Source organism: Pangasianodon hypophthalmus, chromosome 11 (genome assembly GCF_027358585.1).
Source record: "Pangasianodon hypophthalmus isolate fPanHyp1 chromosome 11, fPanHyp1.pri, whole genome shotgun sequence".
NCBI classification, from domain to species: Eukaryota; Metazoa; Chordata; class Actinopteri; order Siluriformes; family Pangasiidae; genus Pangasianodon; species Pangasianodon hypophthalmus.
The window spans coordinates 26,495,153-26,518,235 of record NC_069720.1 but is presented as its reverse complement, the minus strand read 5'-3'; the positions used below and the strand labels follow the sequence as shown (position 1 = coordinate 26,518,235).

At 37.5% G+C, this 23,083-nt stretch overlaps 1 protein-coding gene across 2 annotated transcripts in view; it reads right to left on the bottom strand.

The window, feature by feature from the left end:
- slc6a5 (solute carrier family 6 member 5) overlaps window positions 1–17,364 on the bottom strand; it is a 29,101-nt gene extending 11,737 nt beyond the window's left edge. The window contains exons 1-10 of one of the 2 annotated variants that reach the window (XM_026910028.3): window positions 17,201–17,364; window positions 15,724–16,074; window positions 10,229–10,382; window positions 9,347–9,478; window positions 8,519–8,701; window positions 6,292–6,439; window positions 5,954–6,086; window positions 4,482–4,616; window positions 4,170–4,273; window positions 1,362–1,486 (exon numbers count right to left, since the gene is read on the bottom strand). In XM_026910028.3, coding sequence (XP_026765829.1) covers window positions 1,362–1,486; window positions 4,170–4,273; window positions 4,482–4,616; window positions 5,954–6,086; window positions 6,292–6,439; window positions 8,519–8,701; window positions 9,347–9,478; window positions 10,229–10,382; window positions 15,724–16,074; window positions 17,201–17,203 — 1,468 coding nt within the window. In that variant the 5' untranslated portion in view covers window positions 17,204–17,364. Of the gene's footprint in view, window positions 1–1,361; window positions 1,487–4,169; window positions 4,274–4,481; window positions 4,617–5,953; window positions 6,087–6,291; window positions 6,440–8,518; window positions 8,702–9,346; window positions 9,479–10,228; window positions 10,383–15,723; window positions 16,075–16,365; window positions 16,887–17,200 lie in introns of those variants that run through there. The other variant, XM_034308863.2, reaches the window with a different exon arrangement.
- Window positions 17,365–23,083: the final 5,719 nt, after the last annotated feature.

The window sequence follows — 23,083 nt, the reverse complement described above, 5'->3', positions numbered from 1 at the left end:
TATCATAAGATAGCTTAAAGGTTCAAAGTTACCTTAGAAAAACAGTAAATCTTTCGATTTACTAAAGCCATGCAACGGATTTTGTTCCCAATTTCAGGCCATTAGCTCCACCCCAGAGTAAAACTGCTGCTCAGCTGCTCAGCTTTGTCTTTATTTAAAGCAACTAAAGGCTTGTTTATAATTCCGTATCAAAGCATATTTGTGACATTGAGGCATTAGTAAGGGTTTCATATTTAAAGGTTTTCATAAGGGTTTCATATTATCAATATAATTCTGACTGCAAGCCTGACGTCACTTTTATGCAGCACCAAAATGAGCACAAAGCAGCCAAAATGTGCTCCTGAGCAGAGAGATAAGGAAGAGATAGAAGTGTTAAGCTGTAGCTCCTCCCATGATCATAGGCACAAAAGGCATTCTCACATACAATGATATTTATAAAGAGTAATATAACTATATATAAAACTAAAAATAGTGCTTCGGTTCATGTTGGTTAGCTAAAGCGTTGGTGTAGTTAACATGGCTCTAAGCTGAAAATCTGAAATATAAACTGTTAATTTCAGAGGTTTATTATATATATTCTCTCTTAACATTCAAAATCCATGCACATCTTTGACTCGTCTTTTTATGTGAAGGAAAGCAGAAAAATCCCTAGCTGTTCCCTCTCCTGCCTACTTTAGTACCTAATGTATTATCACTAGATTTAGAACCCAGAAAAAGTAGTACCGATCCAAATCCCTTCTCCATTCAGTCAGGAGTGAAATGCCAGACTTTCATTTCTCATTTTCTGCCCCCTAGTGGACACTTTCACTTGTATGTAAAAGTATGAAAGGAGACACCTATGCAACTGCCCATGCTCAACACTCTCACATGTTCACAAATACACAGACGCAGAAGTATAAACCAGCTGTGAGAAAGCATACATAGTTCCAAGAGAAGAGGTGGGGAGGGTCTGTCAATCTTTTTCTTGCTATTGCAATTTGTCTTGCAGGCAGCAGCAGACTCTACACAGTTTGTATACATTTGTTTACATATGTAATTCAAACCAAGTAACTCCAGATTCAAATTACTTGCCACTAAAGTTATAGTTTTCACCTAGATGTGGCAAAGTAGTATACTTAATTTTAATCCAAACTGTCCTATACAGTTAACCAGCATACTTAGTTCATACTTCATACATCAACTTCGTTTTACACGAGAATATGATGATTTCGGCATATTGTTAACATGAAACTAACTGTTAATCTGAGATTAACGTTATTTGTTAGCTATAGGTAGTTCACAATGCAAAACTAAAGAAAAGTGTTTTCATTAGTCTTTGTTTTTTGTTTTTTTTTAACTAAACTATCCCTTTATTGACCTACCTTCATCTGCCACTCTTTCGATCGGCACCTTAAGCTCATGAGCCATGAAGCCGATGACAGAGAAAATCACAAAACCAGCAAAAATACTGGTAGCGCTGTTTGTACACGTCACTATTATAGTGTCCCTGTTGGGGGGAAAAAATAAGGATCAATAAGACAAAATGTAATTTTATAAAGCACTGTCCAGAGCCCAAGTATGTAAAATAATCGCAAAGGTTATACAAGCATCTCAAGACAGATGAACTACACAATATATGCAAAGCTTTTGGAACAAACATCAGCAAATGCTATGTGTGCCAACAAATCCTGATGTGGTACAGAACAAAACCTACACTCACTGGTAAGAGTACAATCTGAGGCCTATGGGACATAGTATAACGTACAGTAAACACTACATACCCCTGCTTGAATGAGTGCCAACATGTTACTTACTATAACCTCAAAGTAACTACCAGTGGCAGTCTTGTGTATAAACCACTTGAACAAGTAGCAGGCACCTGTAGCCTACCGTCAGTACAACGATCAATCAACTGGTTACAGATGCCAAAGACTCTGAGACTCTGTCTCAACTGAGCCTATTAATAACGAACTCAGATCAGCATGGCAACCTGTCACCTATCATATAACCTGTCACCATAACACTGGTAACATGGAAGAAAAAAAAAAAAGGTCACACTCACTGATTTAAACATGATCAAAATGTATTTATGACACTGGTCATTACTGTTAGTGTTTCACTTTTGTGCTTCTTTGGTACTTTTTTTGTTGTATTTGTATGTAACATGTACAGTAGTTTATGTAGCATATTTAAGTATTTATTCCAAATTTTCTTCTGCAGTGCGTTCAAGTCAACAATTTATCACATAAGAGAGGATAGTTAAGCACCTAATTATTATGCAAATTGCACTGTAAGCTTATTTTAAATAAATTGCTTAACTGACTCACACCCATGGTAGAAATAACATGACCATTAGATGTGTGGTTAAAGTGCAGAGACTTCTTGTAAGTGTTTCGTTCTTTAAACATGTTTAAATACAAAAGATGGTCAGAAATTGAATGGTCAGAGCTTGATGGTGCTAGGCCCTGTATATGTATTGAATGTTGGTTAAAAAATGACTACATATTGACCACATGTAGTCATTTTGGGGGAAAAAATGACCAGATATTGAAATCTGTTTCCATCTAAAATGCTCTCAGACGAAAACAGTTTCACTAATAGTGTTTTTTATTGTCACCTGATGTTATTGGTTTATAGAACCACTCAATTGTTATTTAGTCACTGATAAATAAAAACATAGAATTGAAGAAGACAGAAAGACTTAACACACTAAGATTTAGGCCAGGTTACCTGTGCCTGTGGTTTGCCTGTTGGAGTGAAGAGTAGGTTGAGGATACTGCAACCCATCAGTTCAAGAGACACTTCTGAATGCAAGGGCCCTAGTACATGGTCCTTGTATGCTCTCAGATGGAAAGAGTTCCACTAATGGAATCATTTGAATCAGGGGACTGCATGATTACTAGAATGCTACCCTTCCTACAGGGAATGTTTATATTTATATATAGGGGGTCGATTCCTGCCTTCACTCTGTATACATGGAGTTTGCATGTTCTCCCCATGCTTTGGGGGTTTCCTCCTGGTACTCTGGTTTCCTTTCCCAGTCCAAAGACATGCGTTGTAGGCTAATTGGCATCACTAAATTGTCCGTAGTGAGTGAATGGGTGTGTGAGTATGTGTGCGATTGTGCCCTGCGATGGAATGGCACCCCATCGCCTTGTGCCCCGAGTCCTCTGGGATAGACTCCAGGCTCCCAGCGACCCTGTGTAGGATAAGCTGTACAGGAAATGGATGGATATATATATATGTGTGTGTGTGTGTGTGTGTGTGTGTGTGTGTGTGTGATTGTGTGGTAGCCACTGCATTACGTAACATCCCCTTGGAAAGCATCTCATTTGTGACAGTTTTTCAGAAGAGAGCAAGCAGCCTGGTCTGCCACATCTCCCAAGAGGCCGACGTAGTATCTCATCCTTATACAGGGCCCCTTTAGATCTATCCCCAAGAAAAACATTGCAATGAGTGCGTCATTGCTAGCTAAAGACTGCCTTTTTTTCTAACAATCGTTTTAGCCAAAAGCGTGGGAGAACAACATGTGATGGCAATATGTTCGACTTGCATGCACTGGTGGTTGGATGAGCCCAGAGTGACCTTGTGGATGAGTGAGCCAGTGACTATAATCTCATGACTATTGGACTGAAAAAACCTCACAGCAATCCCATTTATAAAAGTTAGAATGTTTTGTTTGAAACAGTGGAACATGAATTACATGACATGCTAGCTTATTTGCCAACATGGTGTAAAGAAACATCTGTGCTTGGTCAATTTCACAGGCCTCTTTCTGTGAAAGCAGATGGTTCCTGTCCATGTTTAGTGGTGAAAAGTACAAGACTCTCTAGCGAAAGCAAGTGGTCTTTCAGCCCTAACAAAACACATGGTAAGTAATTATTCCCTCATACTAAGATGATGTTTCTGTAACACTAACTTGAATAACATTCCCTTAATGTTAATCTAAAGTGCCTTCATTTTTAATGCCAATGGTACCCCAGTGCTATCATCAAACCTTACTGTAAAAAAAAAAGTTTATTATTATTTTACTTCAGTTGTCTTATTTTTTGAATCATCTATACAAAATTACTTCAGTCTTAATAGACTGTATATCCAAAACATTATATATTGTGGGCTGGAATTAATCAATCAATTATCAATTGATCAGTTGATCAATTAATTTAATTTAATTTATCAATAAAACCTACCTATAACAATTGTTATGAAATTTATTGTATGAGGAGAGAGTGATTAACCCTCCCCACGCTGCAGAGAGGGAGAAGAAGATCTGAGTGGCAGCATCCTTCCATACCTGAGAGTGCACAAACCAAGAGAGAGAGAGAGGAAGAGGACACAGTGCACGTAATAATGTTAATAATATTAATTAATAACATTAACATTATTCATTAATCTCAATTAATAACATTAATAATATACTAATTTCGGATTCATATATATATATATTCATATATAACTATATATATATAGTAAATTTTGTGGCATAGCAGTCTGCCTCTTACTTTGGCATCATTGAGTTTTTCCCATTTCGGTGTAATGAAGTAAAGGATACCGGATCCTGCACCAGGCAGCGTCACACCACGGATCAACAAAATCACCAAAACCACGTATGGAAAGGTAGCTGTAAAATACACCACCTGTGAAATAACAAGGAATCACAGAAAGAAAAAAATGTTTAAAATGTTTAAAATTCCCATTTAGAAATCAACCAATGAGAAGAAGAAGCTCTTTATTTATCAAATGCACATAAACTGAAATGTGACTCCTCAAATCTGTGTAAGAAAATACAACATGTCTGCAGCAATATGCAGCAGACAACTCATACATAATGATGTACCACATGCTGATAATATTTTACCATACAGAATAAAGAGTGCTTTGCAGTCGCATCAAAAATTATGCAAAAATGTTTTTTTCTGTCCTCAATTAACCACCAGTAATTACTGGAATATATAATAAAGATAGAATAAAGTGAGTCTGCCAGTGCTAGTGCTAACACAACATTCCTTCAGCACCTTCCTAACATCGCCTTAAAGAAAATAATATTCCAGAGCTCCAGAATGTTCTCTTCACACAACATTATTTTTTAACACAACATTGCCTCAACACAGTGGCAGTGGATCCGGAACCTATACCAGGGACTCGGGACACGTGCTGGAGGCGGGGGCACATCCTGAATGGGAAGCGAATCCATTGCAGGGCACCAGACACACACACAATCACACAGTCATTCACACCAAGGGTAATTCATCATAGTCAATCCCCCTACTGGCATGTTTTTGGGAGGTAGGAGGAAACTGGAGGAAACCCATACAGACACAGGGCAATCATGCACAAAAACTCCACACAGACAGAGCTCAGGATTAAGCTGGGGGCCATGGAGCTGCCCACTAGCAACCAACTTGTATCAATTTGGGCAAAAAATGACCACAAAATAAGGCCTCAGCTTCTACCTTCACAATTACAATGAACAACAGAAACAGGCAGCGTAGTTTTCTTATGTGATGATATGGCTGATATGCCAAAAGCAGTGTATCAAACCTGCTTGTTCTAATGTTCAACATCAGCCATTTATTTCCCAGGACACTACGTTCCCAATATCCTATATTCCAAGACTCCTGACTTCTTTTTGGTTAAACAGAAGACAAAAATAAGTCTGTGCATTCATTACCGTGTTCAAATTTATCTGCCTTCTAATATATTTTTTTATATTCATCTGTACACATCCACATATCAGTACCATCAAATTTCACAACTGCATATTTCAGCCATGGGAGTCAGTCACTGCAGTGACACCTAATGGACACAAAGGGGCAGTATATAAACCTTTATCACAATTTATTCAAAAATCACAACTCTGGCACAATGCTAATTTCACAGTAATGAAAACTACCTGTAAAGAGAAAGCAATTAATTACCAATGAAAACTGATTGTACTTTTAAAGAGAATGAATTATTTAACCTTTTTTTTTACCTTGCCTGATGACTTGATTCCTTTAGCCAGGGAAGCATACACAATGAGCCATGCCAGAAAAAGACAAGCAGCCAAGGGCCAGCGGATATCTCCTGGATACTCAATCCCTTTGGAAATGTGCAACACATTATATCTAGTAAGAGAAAATGCAAGAACGATTTCAGCACACGTTCTCCCTTTCAGAAACTCACAATTTCAAGAAAACTGCTGTACTACCATGTATTAAAGATTCATATAAACATGAGTCCTTTTGAGAATTTCAATTCATTCTAGGGTTTTTTTTTTTTTTTTTGAAAATAATTCATTTTTAAATACAAAGTTGTTCAACAATCCCTCACTTGAAATATTCTTCACTGGGGCTGACATAGGTTCTGTTATCCGTTGTGATATTTAACAGCTTGCTTAAACTCCCAGCAGCATTTGCAGACAAACAAAATGTAGTGTTCCTAATGGAGGTGATGTTTCTGTCTCGAAGGATACAGGAATCTGTTACACAGGAAAAGCAGATGAATAAGAACCACCAAAGATGTATTATGTGGCTAAAAGAAAGCAGATGGCTATAATTTTAATATTAGAGAAAAGAATATGTTGAGTGTTGTTCAGTTCTGCTATATAAATTGTGTTTTATTCTGGAGGTGACAAAGCAGTATATAAAGCAATATATAGGGGACGTCAAAGGGACAACGCTTACCACAGCCATCTCCAGGACAATACTTACAAAGGCCATTTCAAATGGTCGTTACTGAAGGGACCGAGGTTTATTTCACTTTGCATGCAAAAATGGTGGAGGTAAGTAGCGAATTTATTGATAAATGAAGATCAAGTTTAAGTATGAATCATATTAACATTTACTAATAGTGAAACTGTAACTATATAGTGAGCTAATCATTCATTCAGTTGGAGTTGTGAGTCCATCTGTTGGTTCATTTCTGCCGTTTTGATAAAAGGTTATACTCAGCCAAACTAACCAACTCATGTTTAAGTAGCTAACACTAGCTATCAACTAATAAGCAAATAATTTCAAATTCATTCCAACTAGCTGTTAATTTCAATCCTTAGTAATCATTCTCACTGTGAAAGGTGTAGCCTTTGCAGGAAGTAGAGCACAGCCATGCATCACTAGCTTAACTAGCTTTATTACTTTCTCTCCCTATGACCTACAGTCTTACTGATTGATATTAACCCATCTATCAATATCACTACAGCAGAAGAAATATGATTTAGTTAACAATATTCAAAAAATGTTATTCATTCACAGTAAAAAACACAAATACAAACAGTCAGATAATTTAAAGCTCAACGCAAATTACAAAGAAAAAGTCACAAATAAAAGTGCTAATTGCAGACACACAATATACAGAAAATATAATTGTCGCACTGTCGCACTGTGTAAAAGTGCATGATTATGTTCAGTATTTTATACTATATATCATTTTATCTATTGCTGAGTGTGGTGCATAAAACAAATAATAATTCCTGGGAGTAGTTCATCTAATAATTGCTATCTGTAAATGATTACGTGGTTTATGACCAAATATTCTTGTAGAAAATGAAGGTTTGATCCACAGTTTGAAATGTAAGTAGTTGTATCCCAGAAGGTCTCTATTAAATAGTGCTCCACAGATTGTGGTCCTTATTGCCATTTATAAAATCAGAACATTCATTTGTTAGCTTTAAAAATGACCATACTAATTATTAATGCCTAAAGATTCAAACACAAATGAAGTAAGGCTGCAAAGGTAGGCGTTTTTAGGTGCAATTCCCCACTTTGACTCCAGATGTCGCTAAAGGCGCTGATTTTTGAGATGCAGTTCTCCAAATGAACGCTAGACTCTCACTGCAGCTTCACTAAATCTGTCCAGTAAGCAGCTTTTATTGCTGAATCCACTAAAACACATACTTTATTTTAGACAGATACACAAGATTCTTACTATGTACAAAATATTTTTAAATTAATTTTTTAATTAATTTTTTTTTTTAATGTAGCAGTGACCCTATAAATGATTTGTGTGTGTGTGTGTGTGTGTGTGTGTGTGTGTGTGTGTGTGGGCCATTACACACTGCACATTAGGTGGGGAAAAAGTGGGGAGGTGGAAAAAGGGGGAAGAGGTAAACAGTGAAACAAACTTCTGACTTAAAAAGTCTTTTATTATCCCATTGTTACACAAAGCATTTTTCCATTTTCCTGTCTTTCCGAAAGCAAACAAGCTTAAGTAGCAAGCTTGTTAAAAACAATAATGATCAATTTCTGCTGTTACTGATGTGTGGCAAATTGCAGTGAAAGAAGAAAGTGGAAAGAACTAGAGAGAGAGAAAGAAATGGGCATAAACAAAGGCAGAGCAAAAAAACAAAAAAAAGAAAATACTGAAATGGATAGACAAACTAAAACAGAGAGATGTAGCAGAATGGACAAGAAGATAAATTCTGTTAAGCAGAAAAAGGATAGACATTACTTTAATTAAACTGCATTTATTGCAAATTGAATGATAGACAGATAGACAGATAGATAGATAGATAGATAGATAGATAGATAGATAGACAGACAGATAGACTGATGATCCTTACCTAGCTGCATCATGTCTTTGTCTTTGCACTCAGCTGTGTTCCATTCGTTTGTACAGTAAGTCCATGGCAATAAGCCCTTCAACGAAGTGAACGAAGCGAACAGGTAGTACAGAGTCCAGCACATTATTATATTATAGTATATGGCTATCAAGACTGATATAATCAACATGGCAATCCCGCAACCTAAAATAAATAAACGAGATGAGATACAGTACATTACTGACCGACAGGCAAACACAACACTGACTGAGACATGAAGTTAATGCATATTAACAAGATCCTCTTAGTGATGATATACTGTATATCTTGTGTGTGCCTAATTGGTATATAAATATGTGTAAAATTTAAATATATATGTAAAGGTAAATATGAATGAATGTTTAATGCAAAGGCAAGTGTAAAGTTTAAAGGTGAGTGTAATGGTTAACACAGCAGTTTGCAATTATAAGGGTAAATATAAAGGTATAAAATGTGTGTCTTTTTATATTTGCTTATACACTATACTGTATAGTACTGTTGTTATGTTTACTGATGATGTTTGATACCAGCTGTGTAGAAAACATTTTACACGCTTGGCTTCATGGTCATTAAAGAATCTGAAGAAAGATTAAAGAAACTGAAGGTGTAAACTTAAGTGTAAAAATAAAAGATATAATATTTAAAAGTAAAGTGAAAAAGTGAAAATATTGTTTAAACTATAAAAGTGAAAATTATAGTGTGGGTGCAAGGTTTAAATGTGTAAATGTGAGTTTAATATTTGAATATGTAAAGTTTAAAGATGTAAAGATAACTATGATTGTAATGTGTGTAAAATTTGTGTAAGTTTACCTTGTAAAGCTGGAATAGCCTTCCATACGGAAACGGGTCCTTGACTGGCAAATTGGCCCAAAGAAACTTCCAAAAGGAAGATGGGAATTCCAGCGAGACCCAACATGATCAGGTACGGGATCAAAAACGCACCTGCAAACGAAAAGCACACACACACACACACACACACACACACACACACACACACACACACACACTTAGACTAAACTATCTTTTCATCTTCATCTTCAGACCTCACACATGTACCATGTCAGCTTTCTAAGTAGTAAGTGTTATCTAACTAGTAAAGTAAATGTTTACATCTTAATATGTACGAATGAATATATCTTATGTTCACACAAGCTATTTTGAAAAGGAAACTTTATCAATGTGTGTGTCTTCTGCTTATTGCAGTAATAATGTATGCCAATGGTGATTCAACTGCAGGAACAGCGAGGGGAATTCACCAAAGGCACACACCTTCACGTGTATTATATCCCCAAGTGCTAATCCAGTATTATAGCTTTATACACCTCTAAACCAAGTAGGACTTACACACTGTGTAAAGTGATCTACACTGTCTTATATATTGTCAGTATATTATATATTAATAATAATTTCATAATTAATAATTAATGATAACCAATTTTTATTCAAAATGATCTTGTCAGTTAGACCTAGTTTGGTAGGATTTTGTATTCTGCCTTGTTTTATAACCACAGGTTTATAAACATTCACTGTAGCAGTCAGATTTTCAGTGTGGAGATGTAATTTAATAGATAAATATATGTGGGACTGCTTAGGTTTCTGCACAGTAATCTAACTTTAATACTAAATATTTTATTTATAGCTGATTAATTTGTTCGTTTTGCTGCATAGTGTTCCACTTATTGTTTTTCTCACCTCCTCCATTTTGAAAGGCGAGATATGGAAACCTCCACACGTTTCCTAAACCCACAGCATAACCCACCATAGAGAGAATAAAATCCAGCTTATTGGACCAGTTTCCTCTTGCTTTATTCTCATCACCTTCTTCGTCATCATCATCTTGTTCCTCCTGTAAGGAGAACAGAGCATTTTTAAAAATAAATCACTATCATTACTGATGGTGAAACATTTCTATCCTAATACGAGTGGTCTTTTCCAGAATGACAATGCCCCCATCCATAGCACAAAAGGGCTCACTAAATGGTTTTATGAGGATGAAGATGATGTAGATCATGCACTATGGCCTTCACAGTCACTCAATCTCAACATAACTGAACACTTATTGGATCTGATGTGTTAGCCAGCAGTCTCCACCACTATCATTCATTCATTCTTTCATCTGTAGTAACTGCTTTATCCTTATCGGGGTCATGGTGGTTTCAGAGCCTATACAAGAAACCATGAACACAATCCACATTCTGGCATGTTTTAAACCCAGAGGAAACCCTTGCGGACACAAGGAGGACATGCAATATTCTGCACAGTCAGTAATCCAAGCTCAGGTTCAAAAAACTGCTGTGCCACCTAGCTGTGGTCATCATAATCATTCACTATCATTCTCATAAACTCCGGTGAAACTTCTAACCGTTTCAGGAAAAATGTTCAAAGTGAAAAACTCAAAGTTGGTTATTTTCAAGAGTATTTTCAACCAGAAATTTAAAAAAAGACGATTCCACTTTCACTGGAAAGTCAGTGTTATTCACACTGATTACTTGCAATCTGTAATGGAGAAGACATCATGGTCTGCCAGCATCTCCAAATGAGAGACCAACTGGAATGGTATCGGGAAAAAAAGCAAAGCTCTGTCTTCTGGAGGCTCAGAAAAGACCTGGAATGATTATCATTCAGTAAGAAAGTGTCAGTCTGGTCACAATATGTTATTGCTGTTGCCATCGTTGTCCCAAAGATGGGGTTTACAACATATTTCAACAAGGTTTGCATCATAGGAAAGTTAAAAGGACAAAGGTCTGATTGGAGCCTAAAAGGGTAGATTAGTCCCAAATTAAGGGCAAGATAAGATTAAAAAGCTGATTTTCCGTCTGTATTTCAACAGAGACCATGAAGAACCACCTTATTTCAGCAGGCAATTTTTAAAACCTATCAATGTCCAGTGCATCAGCCCTGTCATGAGGTACCAGAAAGGATAGTAGGAGTTCTGAAGGAGATCTGCAACATCAGTAAAGGTTGTTGGGGGGAAAAAAAGGGAATAAGCAAAAAAAAAAAAAAAATTAACCCTTTAAATTCAATTTGATTTTTTTATTTATATAGTACATTTACCAGTGGACATTTTCACAAAGCACCTTTAAAGAAATCTGGATATGAATTGATATCTAAATTAGATAACTAAATAAATTAGATAAATTTAGATATTACAAATAAAGCAAATTTTCAGTAACGATAATGAAACTAAATAGGAATGATACAGACAAATTAACGGAAAAAACTGAATAAGTGGTATAGAAACATAGATACTTCTAGACAGGTGTTCTGCATGTTACAATTAAGCAGTGATGACTGTGTCATGCCCTGTGTCATTATTGGGGTCATGTAAGTTATCCATCACTATATTCTCAATAAGTGAGCAAATGCATGTGTGACATTCACCAAGAGAATGGTAAAGGTCCAGTTGTCCACTTAGAGGGAAGAATCCCCATCAATCAGTAAAGTTATTCTGACTGATTACCTTTATCTTATGATAAAACATTTTTATCCTAAAAGGAGTGGTCTCTTCACCGCCCTCATCCACAGGGCATGAGGATTTGCTGAATGGTTTGCTGAGGATGAAAATAATCATCCTGTCAAATCATATGCTATGGCCTTCACAGTCACCAGATCTCAACCAAATTGAACACAGAAGTGTTAGTGTTCTCCACCACCATCATGAAAACACCAGCTGAAGAAATATCCAGGAAGGTTCCAGGGGAATCTTTGCCAAGGCTCACTGAAGCTGTCCTGGTGGCTCATGCTGAACACCTTATTAAAAACACTTTATGTTGTTTTTACCTTTAATTTGTGACCCGTCTATATGTAATTATTACAGTGAGGAATGAGAGCATGGACACACCAGTAGGAGTTTAAAGCATTTGTGTACAGAAGTGTAAATAGGCAATATGAGGAGCTAGCTTCTGGAGTTACCAAGTAGGCTGGGGTCAAATCCTTTATACCTTTATATCCTAGTTATTCAGGATGGCTGTTTTTGTGTTTTCGCTGCCTTAATTCTCAAACTGCTTGCTGATTAGAGCATGATGCTAATGCTTCTGATGATAGCCTGTCTAGATTTAGACAGGAAATAAATCTTTGGTTAAAAATCTTTAAAAGTTTAAATCTAGATTGATTTTCTTTTGGTCAAATGGAAATTCTGAGAAGTCAACCACAGTAACACACCTGAAAATAGAGACTTATAGAGTCAGAACCAGAAATAACTAGACACACCAGGACTAAAAAGTAGGTGAATAAAGAACACAAAACGAGGAAATGAATGGATCCAGGAAAATGATAGATATCACAGTAGAAACAGGAAAAAAACTCACAGAAGTAGAAATCACAGCTGCATTTTTGTTATGAAGATATGCTATAAAGCCGGATTATAAATCATATGACAAAATAGGCAAAACTTTGCAACTCACCACACAAAAGTGATTGTAAAAAACCAGCAATAGTGTCTTTTAGGAAACAGCTCTATATGAAAATCATGCGCTTGATGTCCCAATAGACACATAGACACACAACATAATCACATATTGCGAAAATTGCAGACCAATATGCAGCATGTTTTGTGATTTTTTTTTCATGACTCAGTGCGATTCGTTTCCCACAACTACAAATCACACACTGCAAATCACACACTTCAATCAGCATAATCAGTCAGAGCTGCTTGTGTGTGTGTGTGTGTGTGTGTGTGTATACAGCATAAGTATATTTCCTCTGTGGAAAGACAATAGTAATTATACTGCAGTGTCACACAAGCACCGTCACAAATGGTTGGCTCCGTCCCAAACCGCAGTGCACTAAACTGCAGCACTGTAATTTAGTGTTAAGCCTGCAGTGCAGTGTTAAGGCTGCTGTACATTAGAACCGTGCATTATTAAGCATGCGATACAGTACAGTGTTGCAGCTTTACAGTACAGTACAATAGTGTTTCAGCTTTAACCTAGTAGCACAGTGTTAGTGGTGCACTACAGTAATGCAGTACAGTAGTGCAATTTTAGAGTTGCAGTAAGGAAGTGCAGTGCTAAAGCTTCAGAACCGTAGTGCAGTATTAAAACTGCAGCACATTAATTTAGTGTTAAACCTGATGCAGTGTAGTGGAGTAATGAGCTAAGGTACAACACTGCCATGTTAAATCTGCAGTAATGTAGTGCAGGATTGAGGTGCAGTAGTGAAGTGTTTAGACTTTGGTACAGTTGTGCTGAAGATGTGGTACACTACTGCAGTGTTAAAGCTGCAGTGCAATTTTACAGTGTTAAAGCTGCAGTAAGTGCGGAGTTAAGAGCACTAGGCTTCATTTGGTGCCACAAACTGCCTCTGTGGTGTCACTATTTCCAAATGCATTACTAAATATACACATTGCCCAGATATTCAAGAATCATAATCCCCCAAGGCTACACACACACACACACACACACACACACACACACAGGACCTTCCACTGACATAATTATTAATGCAGATAATTAAAGCTATGCTCCACCTAGATCTAACATTAACCTCAGTGAGCAAAATAAAAATAATAAAAACCTGCAGGTCTTGTTAAAAAAAAAAAAAAGGCAGTTTTCCTCACGGGGACCAGATGAATGTCCCCACAAGGTTCAAACTCTCAGATATTCTTATCTTTGTAGGGATAGGATACCAAGATATAAAAACATCTCTATCTAATCTATCTATCTATCTATCTATATCTCACTCTCTCTCTCTGTCTCTATCGCTCTCTCTCACACATTAATTAAACACTAAGTGTTCAGTCAACATTGTAAATGTTTTCGAATTAATATACTCTGTGTGTACATTCTGTATTGTCTGAGAGTCACAAATTAACACATGATCCTCTGAGTAAAGGTGAGATTTTTCTGTATAGTGCTGAGCTCAGCAGTAATGAACGTACTGTCAGGCATATTTTACTACCTCAACACTGTAGGTGTTAATTCTCTGAGCTACATATTAATCAGTGCTGTTTGAGTTAATTCAATACTGCATTTCTACTGCTGTGAGTTAAGGCCCTTTTCTCACCTCTCTCTCTCTTTTTTAGCACATATGCTGACTTCAGCAATAAAGAAATGATTGCAGAAATAGTGTTATGACCTTACCACTGTAGGCATTCATTTGCTATTGTAATTGTTAAATTTCACCCCAGAGGATTTCCTGTTTTGTGAATAAACACTCTGAGATTTTTCCCTGCATGCTGAGCTCAGCAGTGACGAACAGACTGCAGGTGTAACTGATCACCTTAACCCTGTGAGTGTTAGTGTGTTACTGAAGGAGGTAATGCATCACTGTAGGTGTTAATTTGCGACTCGAGGTTATAATTAAAAGGGCCTGTTTATATTCCTGTAAATAAAGGTTCTACACAAAGCTGACAATTTTCTCCCCAGCTGCTGATTTCAGCATATCACATTTGACAGGTGTATTTTAACAACATATTTTAACAGTTGTGTTGATTCAATTCTGCAGGTGATAATTCAACATTTTTTTTCTTTTTTTCTGTGAATAACACAATGCTGAGATTCCTTTTCTGCATGTGCATATGAGCACACATGCTGATCTCAGCACTTTTTTCAATACCAAATTTCTAGGTTTTCATTAAATATTGTAATGTTCATTTTTCATTCAGCACTGTATGTGTTAATGTGAGACTGCACATTTGTTTTCCTGGGTGCACAGCTGACAATATCTCCTTTTTTTTTTTTGTTATTCAGCTCTAACATCCTTACATACATGCTGACCTCAGCAGTACAGAACAGATTACCAGGTGTAGCTGACTTTCCTAATTCTGTGTTAATTCCATTCTGTAGGTGTTAATTCAGTATGTTAAGAGCTCATGCTACATTACAGCACTTTGGTGTGTGAAAAAATCCTCCTGATGAACAGACTGCAGGTGTAACTGACCACCACTGAGGGATAAGTCCCACTTTGATTTTTTTTTTATTATTATTCAGATCTGATCACACATGCTGGTCTGAACACTGTTGGGATTAATGTGTTAATTCTACACTGCATGATTTGATTTCCATTCAGGTCTCAACCCTGCTGATCTCAGCAGTACAGAGCAGATTGTCAGGTGTACTTTTACCTCCTCTAATGCCCTAAAGCTTTGTTCTCGCCCTACATGCTCTCCCCAAGAGGTTAATTCGGGCTTAATTGTGCATAAATGCCTCTCTTTTGAGTTACAAAAAGTGAATTTGACATCCACTTACCCGGTTGAGCTGAACAGACGCAGTGCCATCTGTGCCCAGAACCACCATTGCCCCTTGTTTCGCGGAGGAGGGGCAGTTATTCTGCGACATGGCTTTATCCGTTTGGGGTAAAAACGGCCCGGAGGCATCCTTATGAGGGGCAGGAACCGGGGGAGGAACGGGCGCTCCGCTCGGAAACGTCCCGTACACTTTATTGGAATCCGTTTCTCCGGATTTCTTTTCCGCAGGGCAGAACGTTTTGCGCTCGGTGACATCAGGGGGCGATTGAACCGCGTCCCCTGGGACACGAGGGGCAACTCCGACCGCGCTCTCGTGCAGCTGCCTCTGCATGTCTCTCTGCTCGGAGAAATCCTGAAAAAGCGCCGGAAATACAGCGTTAATGCCATGTGCACGCGCGCTCAGAAAACCCGAATGCACGTGAGAGCCGAATAATAATTACTACCATAATTCCATAAACCAACCTATAATAATAATAATAATAATAATAATAATAATAATAATAATAATAATAATAATAATAAGCCCAGCGTACAAAAAAAGACAATCGAAATTTCCTTTTAATCGAATAGCCTTTTAATGATAAAAAGCAAAATCCGTTATTTAATCATCTTTACGGTTTTTTTTTTTTCGTTTTGGTCTTACTTTTGATCTCTCCTGAGCTTCCCTGCAGTTTGGTCCGCGTAATATTACACATAAAAAAAAATTAAAATGAAGTAAAATTTTAAAAATAAAAAAAAACAGAATATAAAGAGGAAAGCAGCGCTACACCGTCGGAAAATATATATATATATCTTTGGTTTGATGTATATCTGCAATATTTTAGCTCATTTTCTGAGCACGTGCTCGTCTCGTTTCTCTTTGGCTTCTCGTTTTTTACCCCTCAGCGAAAGATGCTTTAATTTTCCGCCCCATTTGCGCTGCTGTCACTCAGCACGCGCTGCGTTTTATGGGCAGCAAAGGAGCGCGAGCGCGCGGGGATCGCCGGTTCTCCTCACCCCCCACCGGCATTAATGCACCACGAAAAAGGACAGGAAAAAAAAGGAAAAAGAAAAAACCCCACAAACAAAACGTAAAAATAATTACAGCACAAGAAGATCAAACGGAATCTCAGTCACCACAATGCACGCGGGTTTTAAACTTTATTTCTAAAGCAGGGCATTCAGCTGAACTTCTTACAAATAATTACAGCTAAAAATTAAATCTATATATATATAAAACGAAAAACACATGTATATGACAGTTTTTATATTTATATATATATATATATATAAAGCCTAACAGTAAATATGTCTGAGGAAAAGCAGAAGAAAAAGGCTCTTTATACACTGGAGGGAAAAGTAATAAAATGCACATTAGTGAAGTTACACATTAAAAGCTGTAACAGACTTTTTACAAAATAATTGCACTACAAAAATAATAGCATGCACTGAGCAAGAAGAAACAATAGCACACAGCGCAGTGCGCGCGCTCTACTCACCATGTGCGCACCAATGCAGGCGAAATGCGGAGACAGAATAAAAAAATAAATAATAAAAGGCCGGCCGGATGGGGAGCAGCACGCGGGCGGGCAGGCAGAAGTGAATTTGGTTTGTGCAAAGTGTGCAAAGCTTTCTATAAGTGTGTGGGTTTGCGTCAGTGCACAGCAAGGTGCCCTTCACCTCGTCATACATTTCCTTCAGTACCGAGCTTGATAAATCATCAGTCTTCACGTGCAGTGCGCTTTTTTTTTTTTTAAGAAAAAAAAGTGTGTGCGCGCGCGCGTGTGTGTGTATGTGTGTGTGTGTGTGTGTGTGTAGTAACTATTGAAACTGGACTTTGTTCACTGTTTGACAAATAAATCGTTTTATGTGCAACAACTTCATCTGTTCCTTTATTACTTTTAGCCCTTATCTTTAGCTGTAGGATGTGGTCAAAGAAGGAAAAGTAAAGGAGAAGTGAAGTAAAAGGAGAAACCATGAAAACAAACCCCTGCATTGCGCACCATGTCCATGTCCATCATGCCCACTCCTTAAAACCATGCAACACCACAAAAGACACATTTATCAACGCCAATTTGTTTTATGTGTCACTTCCGGGTCTCTAGTGAGTCTAGCTTATGCAGAACTGCACTTTATTCACTGATGAATAAACTATAAACCCTTCTACAACATTCATCTGGTGCACTTTTTTAGTGCTTTAGCTCCACACTCATTTACCTTTAGCTCCCAGGGAAAGCGACTGTAGTGCAGTTTAGGTACATAACTGGATCTTGGGGCCATAAACACCTTGGGGATGGATAGAAACCTGTACAGTGCATTCTTTCTACTATTAACATTAATATTAAATTATTAAATAAAATAAGTAACTAAGCAGATGTGTGGTGCATTATGTCCAGCCTGCAGTGGTGGATCATGAGAGCAATGCAGCATCCTAAAGGCAGCAATGCATTAATAAATGTCTTTATGTGAGTTCCTGCTTTCACAGGCTTTTACTCTACAGTTCCAGTAATCTATCAGGACTGCGCCTTATTCATTATAATAAAACTTAGATTTAGACATAAAAATAACCTCTGCACTGCGCATAATGTCCATCATACCCACTCCTGAGAGTAAACTCCACAATACCATTCAAAACCACACCTTTATAAACCACACCTTTATCTACACACATGTGAGGTTGAGATTGTGAGCTTGTGCAGTCAGTGTGATCTATTCAAAAGTTTATCTGATATTGAATGGAAAAAAATCATCTTGTGCATCACTTTTCTCTTCTATCTGCCCTCACTCGTTACACTAATGAAGTCCAATTAATAATAATAAAGAATACAGCAATAATAATAATAATAATAATAATAATAATAATAATAATTTGCTGTATTCTTTATTATGTCCAGCACATTTTTATGTAACGCTATCTTGCATTAGGAATTATTAAGTATTATAGTGCCAGTCTGACGTATTTAAAAGTGGACGATTATTAAAATTAAATTAGGATAAAATTAGATCAGACTCGAAATATATTAATATTTATTTGTGTCACATGAAAGACTAATTTCCCCCAGATTTAGGTTTTATTTTTGAAATGAAAAAAATGCAGGTATTTTTCATCCAATATAATTTAAATGATATTGTTTTATCCCTATTAATAATCCTAATTTGTATAAAGTGTATTAATAAGATCAGATCAGATTTATTCTGATTTTGAAACTACAGTTCTGCTGTATAAGTGACACCACACTGTCTCTATCGAGTATCTCAGGAGTGTCTTTGGAGTATAGCACGAAGTGACTGGGAAGTTAGTGTGTGTTTTGTGTGTGTGTGTGTGTGTGTGTGTGTGCTATGAGCTGAAACAGCCCTGTTCTGAGGTGCAGTAATCCCGCCCCCTTCATTGTTTCAGCAGAAACGCATGGAAGCCTAAACCCTAATCCGCGGGATTGTACACTACAGCACGTGCACTCACAACAAAACGCATCACTGTTTTATTGCGTGTAATTCAGACGTGTGTAGAGGATTCTGCTCCATTCCCCTCCCTGGACTGCGGTGTGTGTGGGGGGCTCTAGGTGCTTTAGGAGTGGACCTCGTCTACTGAAGTTTTGATGCTTGTATATTTTTGTGTGTGTAGATATATAGTGTGGTTAGATGCTTTGTCATGTCTGATTGTGTACCAATATTGCATACTTATACACAATGGTGATATGGTGCACAGGGTGTGTGTAGGTTCTTCTATGTTGTTAAGTTGTTTAGGTACTTTATTGTGTGTGTGTGTCAGGGAGGATTCAGGTGGGATTGTGCGTATTAGTCCTGTATTGGTTGTACATGTGCCTTTGTGTGTTTTGGGTCTATTGCTGCAGTGTGTGCTTTATTATGTGTGATTGTGTGTCTGTAGTTGTGTGGTGAGGATGATAATCACTCAGGCAGTGTATGTCGTAAATCAGCGATAAAGCCACTCCGCCTTTAATTACACTGTCAACACAGAATAACCGTAATTGATTTCTGCTTCTCCATCCCTCCATCCGTCCCTCTAGTCATGCTTCTAACAGCCCCTATATTCATCCCTCTACTCATCCTTTTAACAGTTCCTCTATGTATTCATCTGTCTTTCTAAACTGTGCTTCTACGTATTTATCCCTGTACTCATCCCCAAGAGTGACTCTACTTATCCATAAAAGAAGTTTTCACAATTGCACAAGGTGTGTGTGATGAATCATGTCAGATGCTTTTCCACCGTTAATGTGATATACTGTATCAGCCAACAACATTCAGTTGAAAAACAAATAGAAACATTTTGTGTAAGAGTCTACCAGCTTAGCACATCTTGATTTGGCAATTTTATTCCACTCTCCCACTTTTTTGTGCTAAAATAGATTGGTATTTGAAGCTATCCATGATTCCTTCTATCTTGACTTGGCATTGGCTCAGGACTGTCACTATTTAACTAGTCCTCTTATAAGACTGTGAGCTATGTGACAAGAAATAATATTTTGCCCTCAAATGTAGTCCAATTATCCATAAATCCCCTACTGATTTTGGAGCATCACTTGGACGTCCAGCAGTTTAGCTACAATAACCCTTTTACACTGTATGGCCAAATGTTTGTGGACACCTGACCATCACACCCATATGCTTAATGAACATCTCATTCCAGATTTATTCCCCCCTGTGTTTGCTGTTACAATAAGCTCCACTCTTTTGGGAAGTCTTTCCACTAGATGTTGGAGCGTGGCTGTGGGGATTTGTGTTCATTCAGCTACAAGAGCATTAGTGAGGTCAGGCGCTGATGTTGGGATGTCGAGGAGGTCTGGGGTTCAGTCGGTGTTCCAGTTCATCCCAAAGGTGTTCAGTGGGGTTGAGGTCAGGGCTCTGTGCAGGACACTCGAGTTCTTCCACTCCAACCTTCACACACCATGTCTTCATGGAGCTCGCTTTGTGCACAGGGGCATTGTCATGCTGGAACAGGTTTGAGCCTCTTAGTTCCAGTGAATTGAAATTGCAATGCTACAGCATATGAAGACATTCTATACAATTGTGTGCCTCCAACTTTGTGGCAACTGTTTGGAGAAGGCCCACACATGAGTTTAATGGTCAGGTGTCTACAAACATTTGACCACGCCTCATTGGGATGGAGCCAGAGCATGCTACGGAATTGAACGTCATCTACACTAATTTACACACCTCTGCAATGTTAGCCTTATCTAACTCTGAAGGAAATTGTGAACTTCACTTACACACTAGCAGCCATATTCAGGTCAAGGATTGGTGTAGGACTGGTGTGGCCACAGGTTTTTCTGATGTAGGTACTTTGTGTGAAGTCTGTAGCTGATAAGGTGTCATTATCAACTACAGTTTTTGTCTGAAATGTGTTGAGGTGCTTTGGGCATGTGTGATTCAGGTCTATATTTCCCAACCTACAGTATATATAGCAGCTTTATTGTGTGTGTGTGTGTGTGTGTGTGTAAGTTTTGCCCCTTTGTAAGGAATATCTACATAATCCAATAGAAATACATGACACATGAATACATCAAGATACCTCAAGATAAAACCAACATCTGTGTGACTTTCTGGTCTTTCTGGTTTAAGTGCTTTTTTGTAAGTGTTTGTGGTCTATATATACAATATTGAGTCCTGGGCACAGAATAAAGCAAAAAGGTTTAATCTGGAAGAATGCTCATTTAATTAAACTTGCTGGGTGATGTCTTATCTAATCTGAAATAAATCACTGAACACTTTAAGAAAAAAAACACTTTGGGGGACATTGACCCTCATTAAAATGAGATAATAGTCTCAGTGATCAGTTGGTCATTAATTACACACTAGGCCAATATAATTCATTTGTCACACCACCCCTTCATTCTTCGCCAGATAAGAGGATGATATTGAACAGGCAGCGAGACACAAAAACAAGGCACATCCAACATAAATACAGATGTTAAACATTAAAGCTACAGAGGAATGGCTTAGAGTGATAATATATCTGTATAACATGATAAAATTTGGAGTTATTATACTGGTATAGTTATGGTATAGTGGTGTAGATTATGGAATTGTTGTTGAGTGATCCTCTACACAAAGTCAACAAAGGGCCAGGTGAATGGCTCTATTGAGCTTAATGGGTGGGGATTATGAAATGTTGTAAACAAACACTTCTATGTTACAACTCCAAACTCTGCAGTAAACCATTTTTTTTATTTTGCATTGTATAACGCAAATTGGTGTCATAAAAGCAGATAATTTTCGACATAATCTCCATTTCATTCAATACTAGCATTTCTAGTTCCTAGTATTTAATGAGTGCTCAGATTCCGGCAGAAAAAATGATCCATTTCTAATTTATGCCTCACTTTTAAGGTTTTCATTTGACTCACACTTACACATATTTAGGCTAAGATCACATCTGGTAAGGACCCAGGTTAACAACTGCAGTGGTAAATGCAGTCAGTCTGCCTAAAGATGTCCAGAACATCAGTAGCGAAGTGTGCTTTTCTCAAGCAATGAATATCACGATTTAACTGGTGCATAGTTACATACCACAGTGAAATGGACATAAGCCTTATCAATTCAGGTTGTAATCAGATACCAACTGTTAAAATGTCTGATGTTTCTGCACCGTCTCATTGTCAAAACAGAAAAGACGGCATACACATTCTGTGCAGATGACAGTGGACAAAGTGTACAAACGATCTAATAAAAAGTCATACGTAGTTAACAGAACTCACTGAATTGATCAGTGATAATAACAATAATCAGCTGAGTGAAGAAACAACGTGGAGAAATGCCACATGTGACTTTTAGTTCTACTGGTGACACAGAGACTGATATGGATGATGGTGATAATCAAAGTGAGAACTCACTGTGTAAACATGAACATATTACATCATAAATGGGAAGGTAAGTGGGGTGTCTTTCAGTGCAATTGGAAAGGAATCTTTAAATGTAATTTTCTCCTTTTTCACTTTTACTGGTAATCAGACTCTGGTTACTTCTGGCTGAGATATGACACCAAATATGCAAATATGACACCAGTTTCAGTAATTAAGAACAAATGCCTTTTTTGCCCAGGCTGTCAATATATTGAAGCTGGCTGTATACACAGCTAGATGACAAATTAAAGGAAAAAAACTTGCTAAAATGTCTTAGGTAGGTGTTGGGCCAAGAGTGACCCAAGAACAGCTTCAACACAACTTAGCATACACTGGAATTGTACTGGAGTGATAAACACCATGCTTTCACCATTCTTTTCCTTCAGTTGGTATTTTGATGATGGACGTGGAGAGCGCTGTCTAAAACATCGGTTCAGAATCTCCCATATTTGTTCATTTGGGTCGGGATCTGCTGACTCTAAAGGCCATAGCATATAATGGAAACCATTTTCATTCTCATGAAAC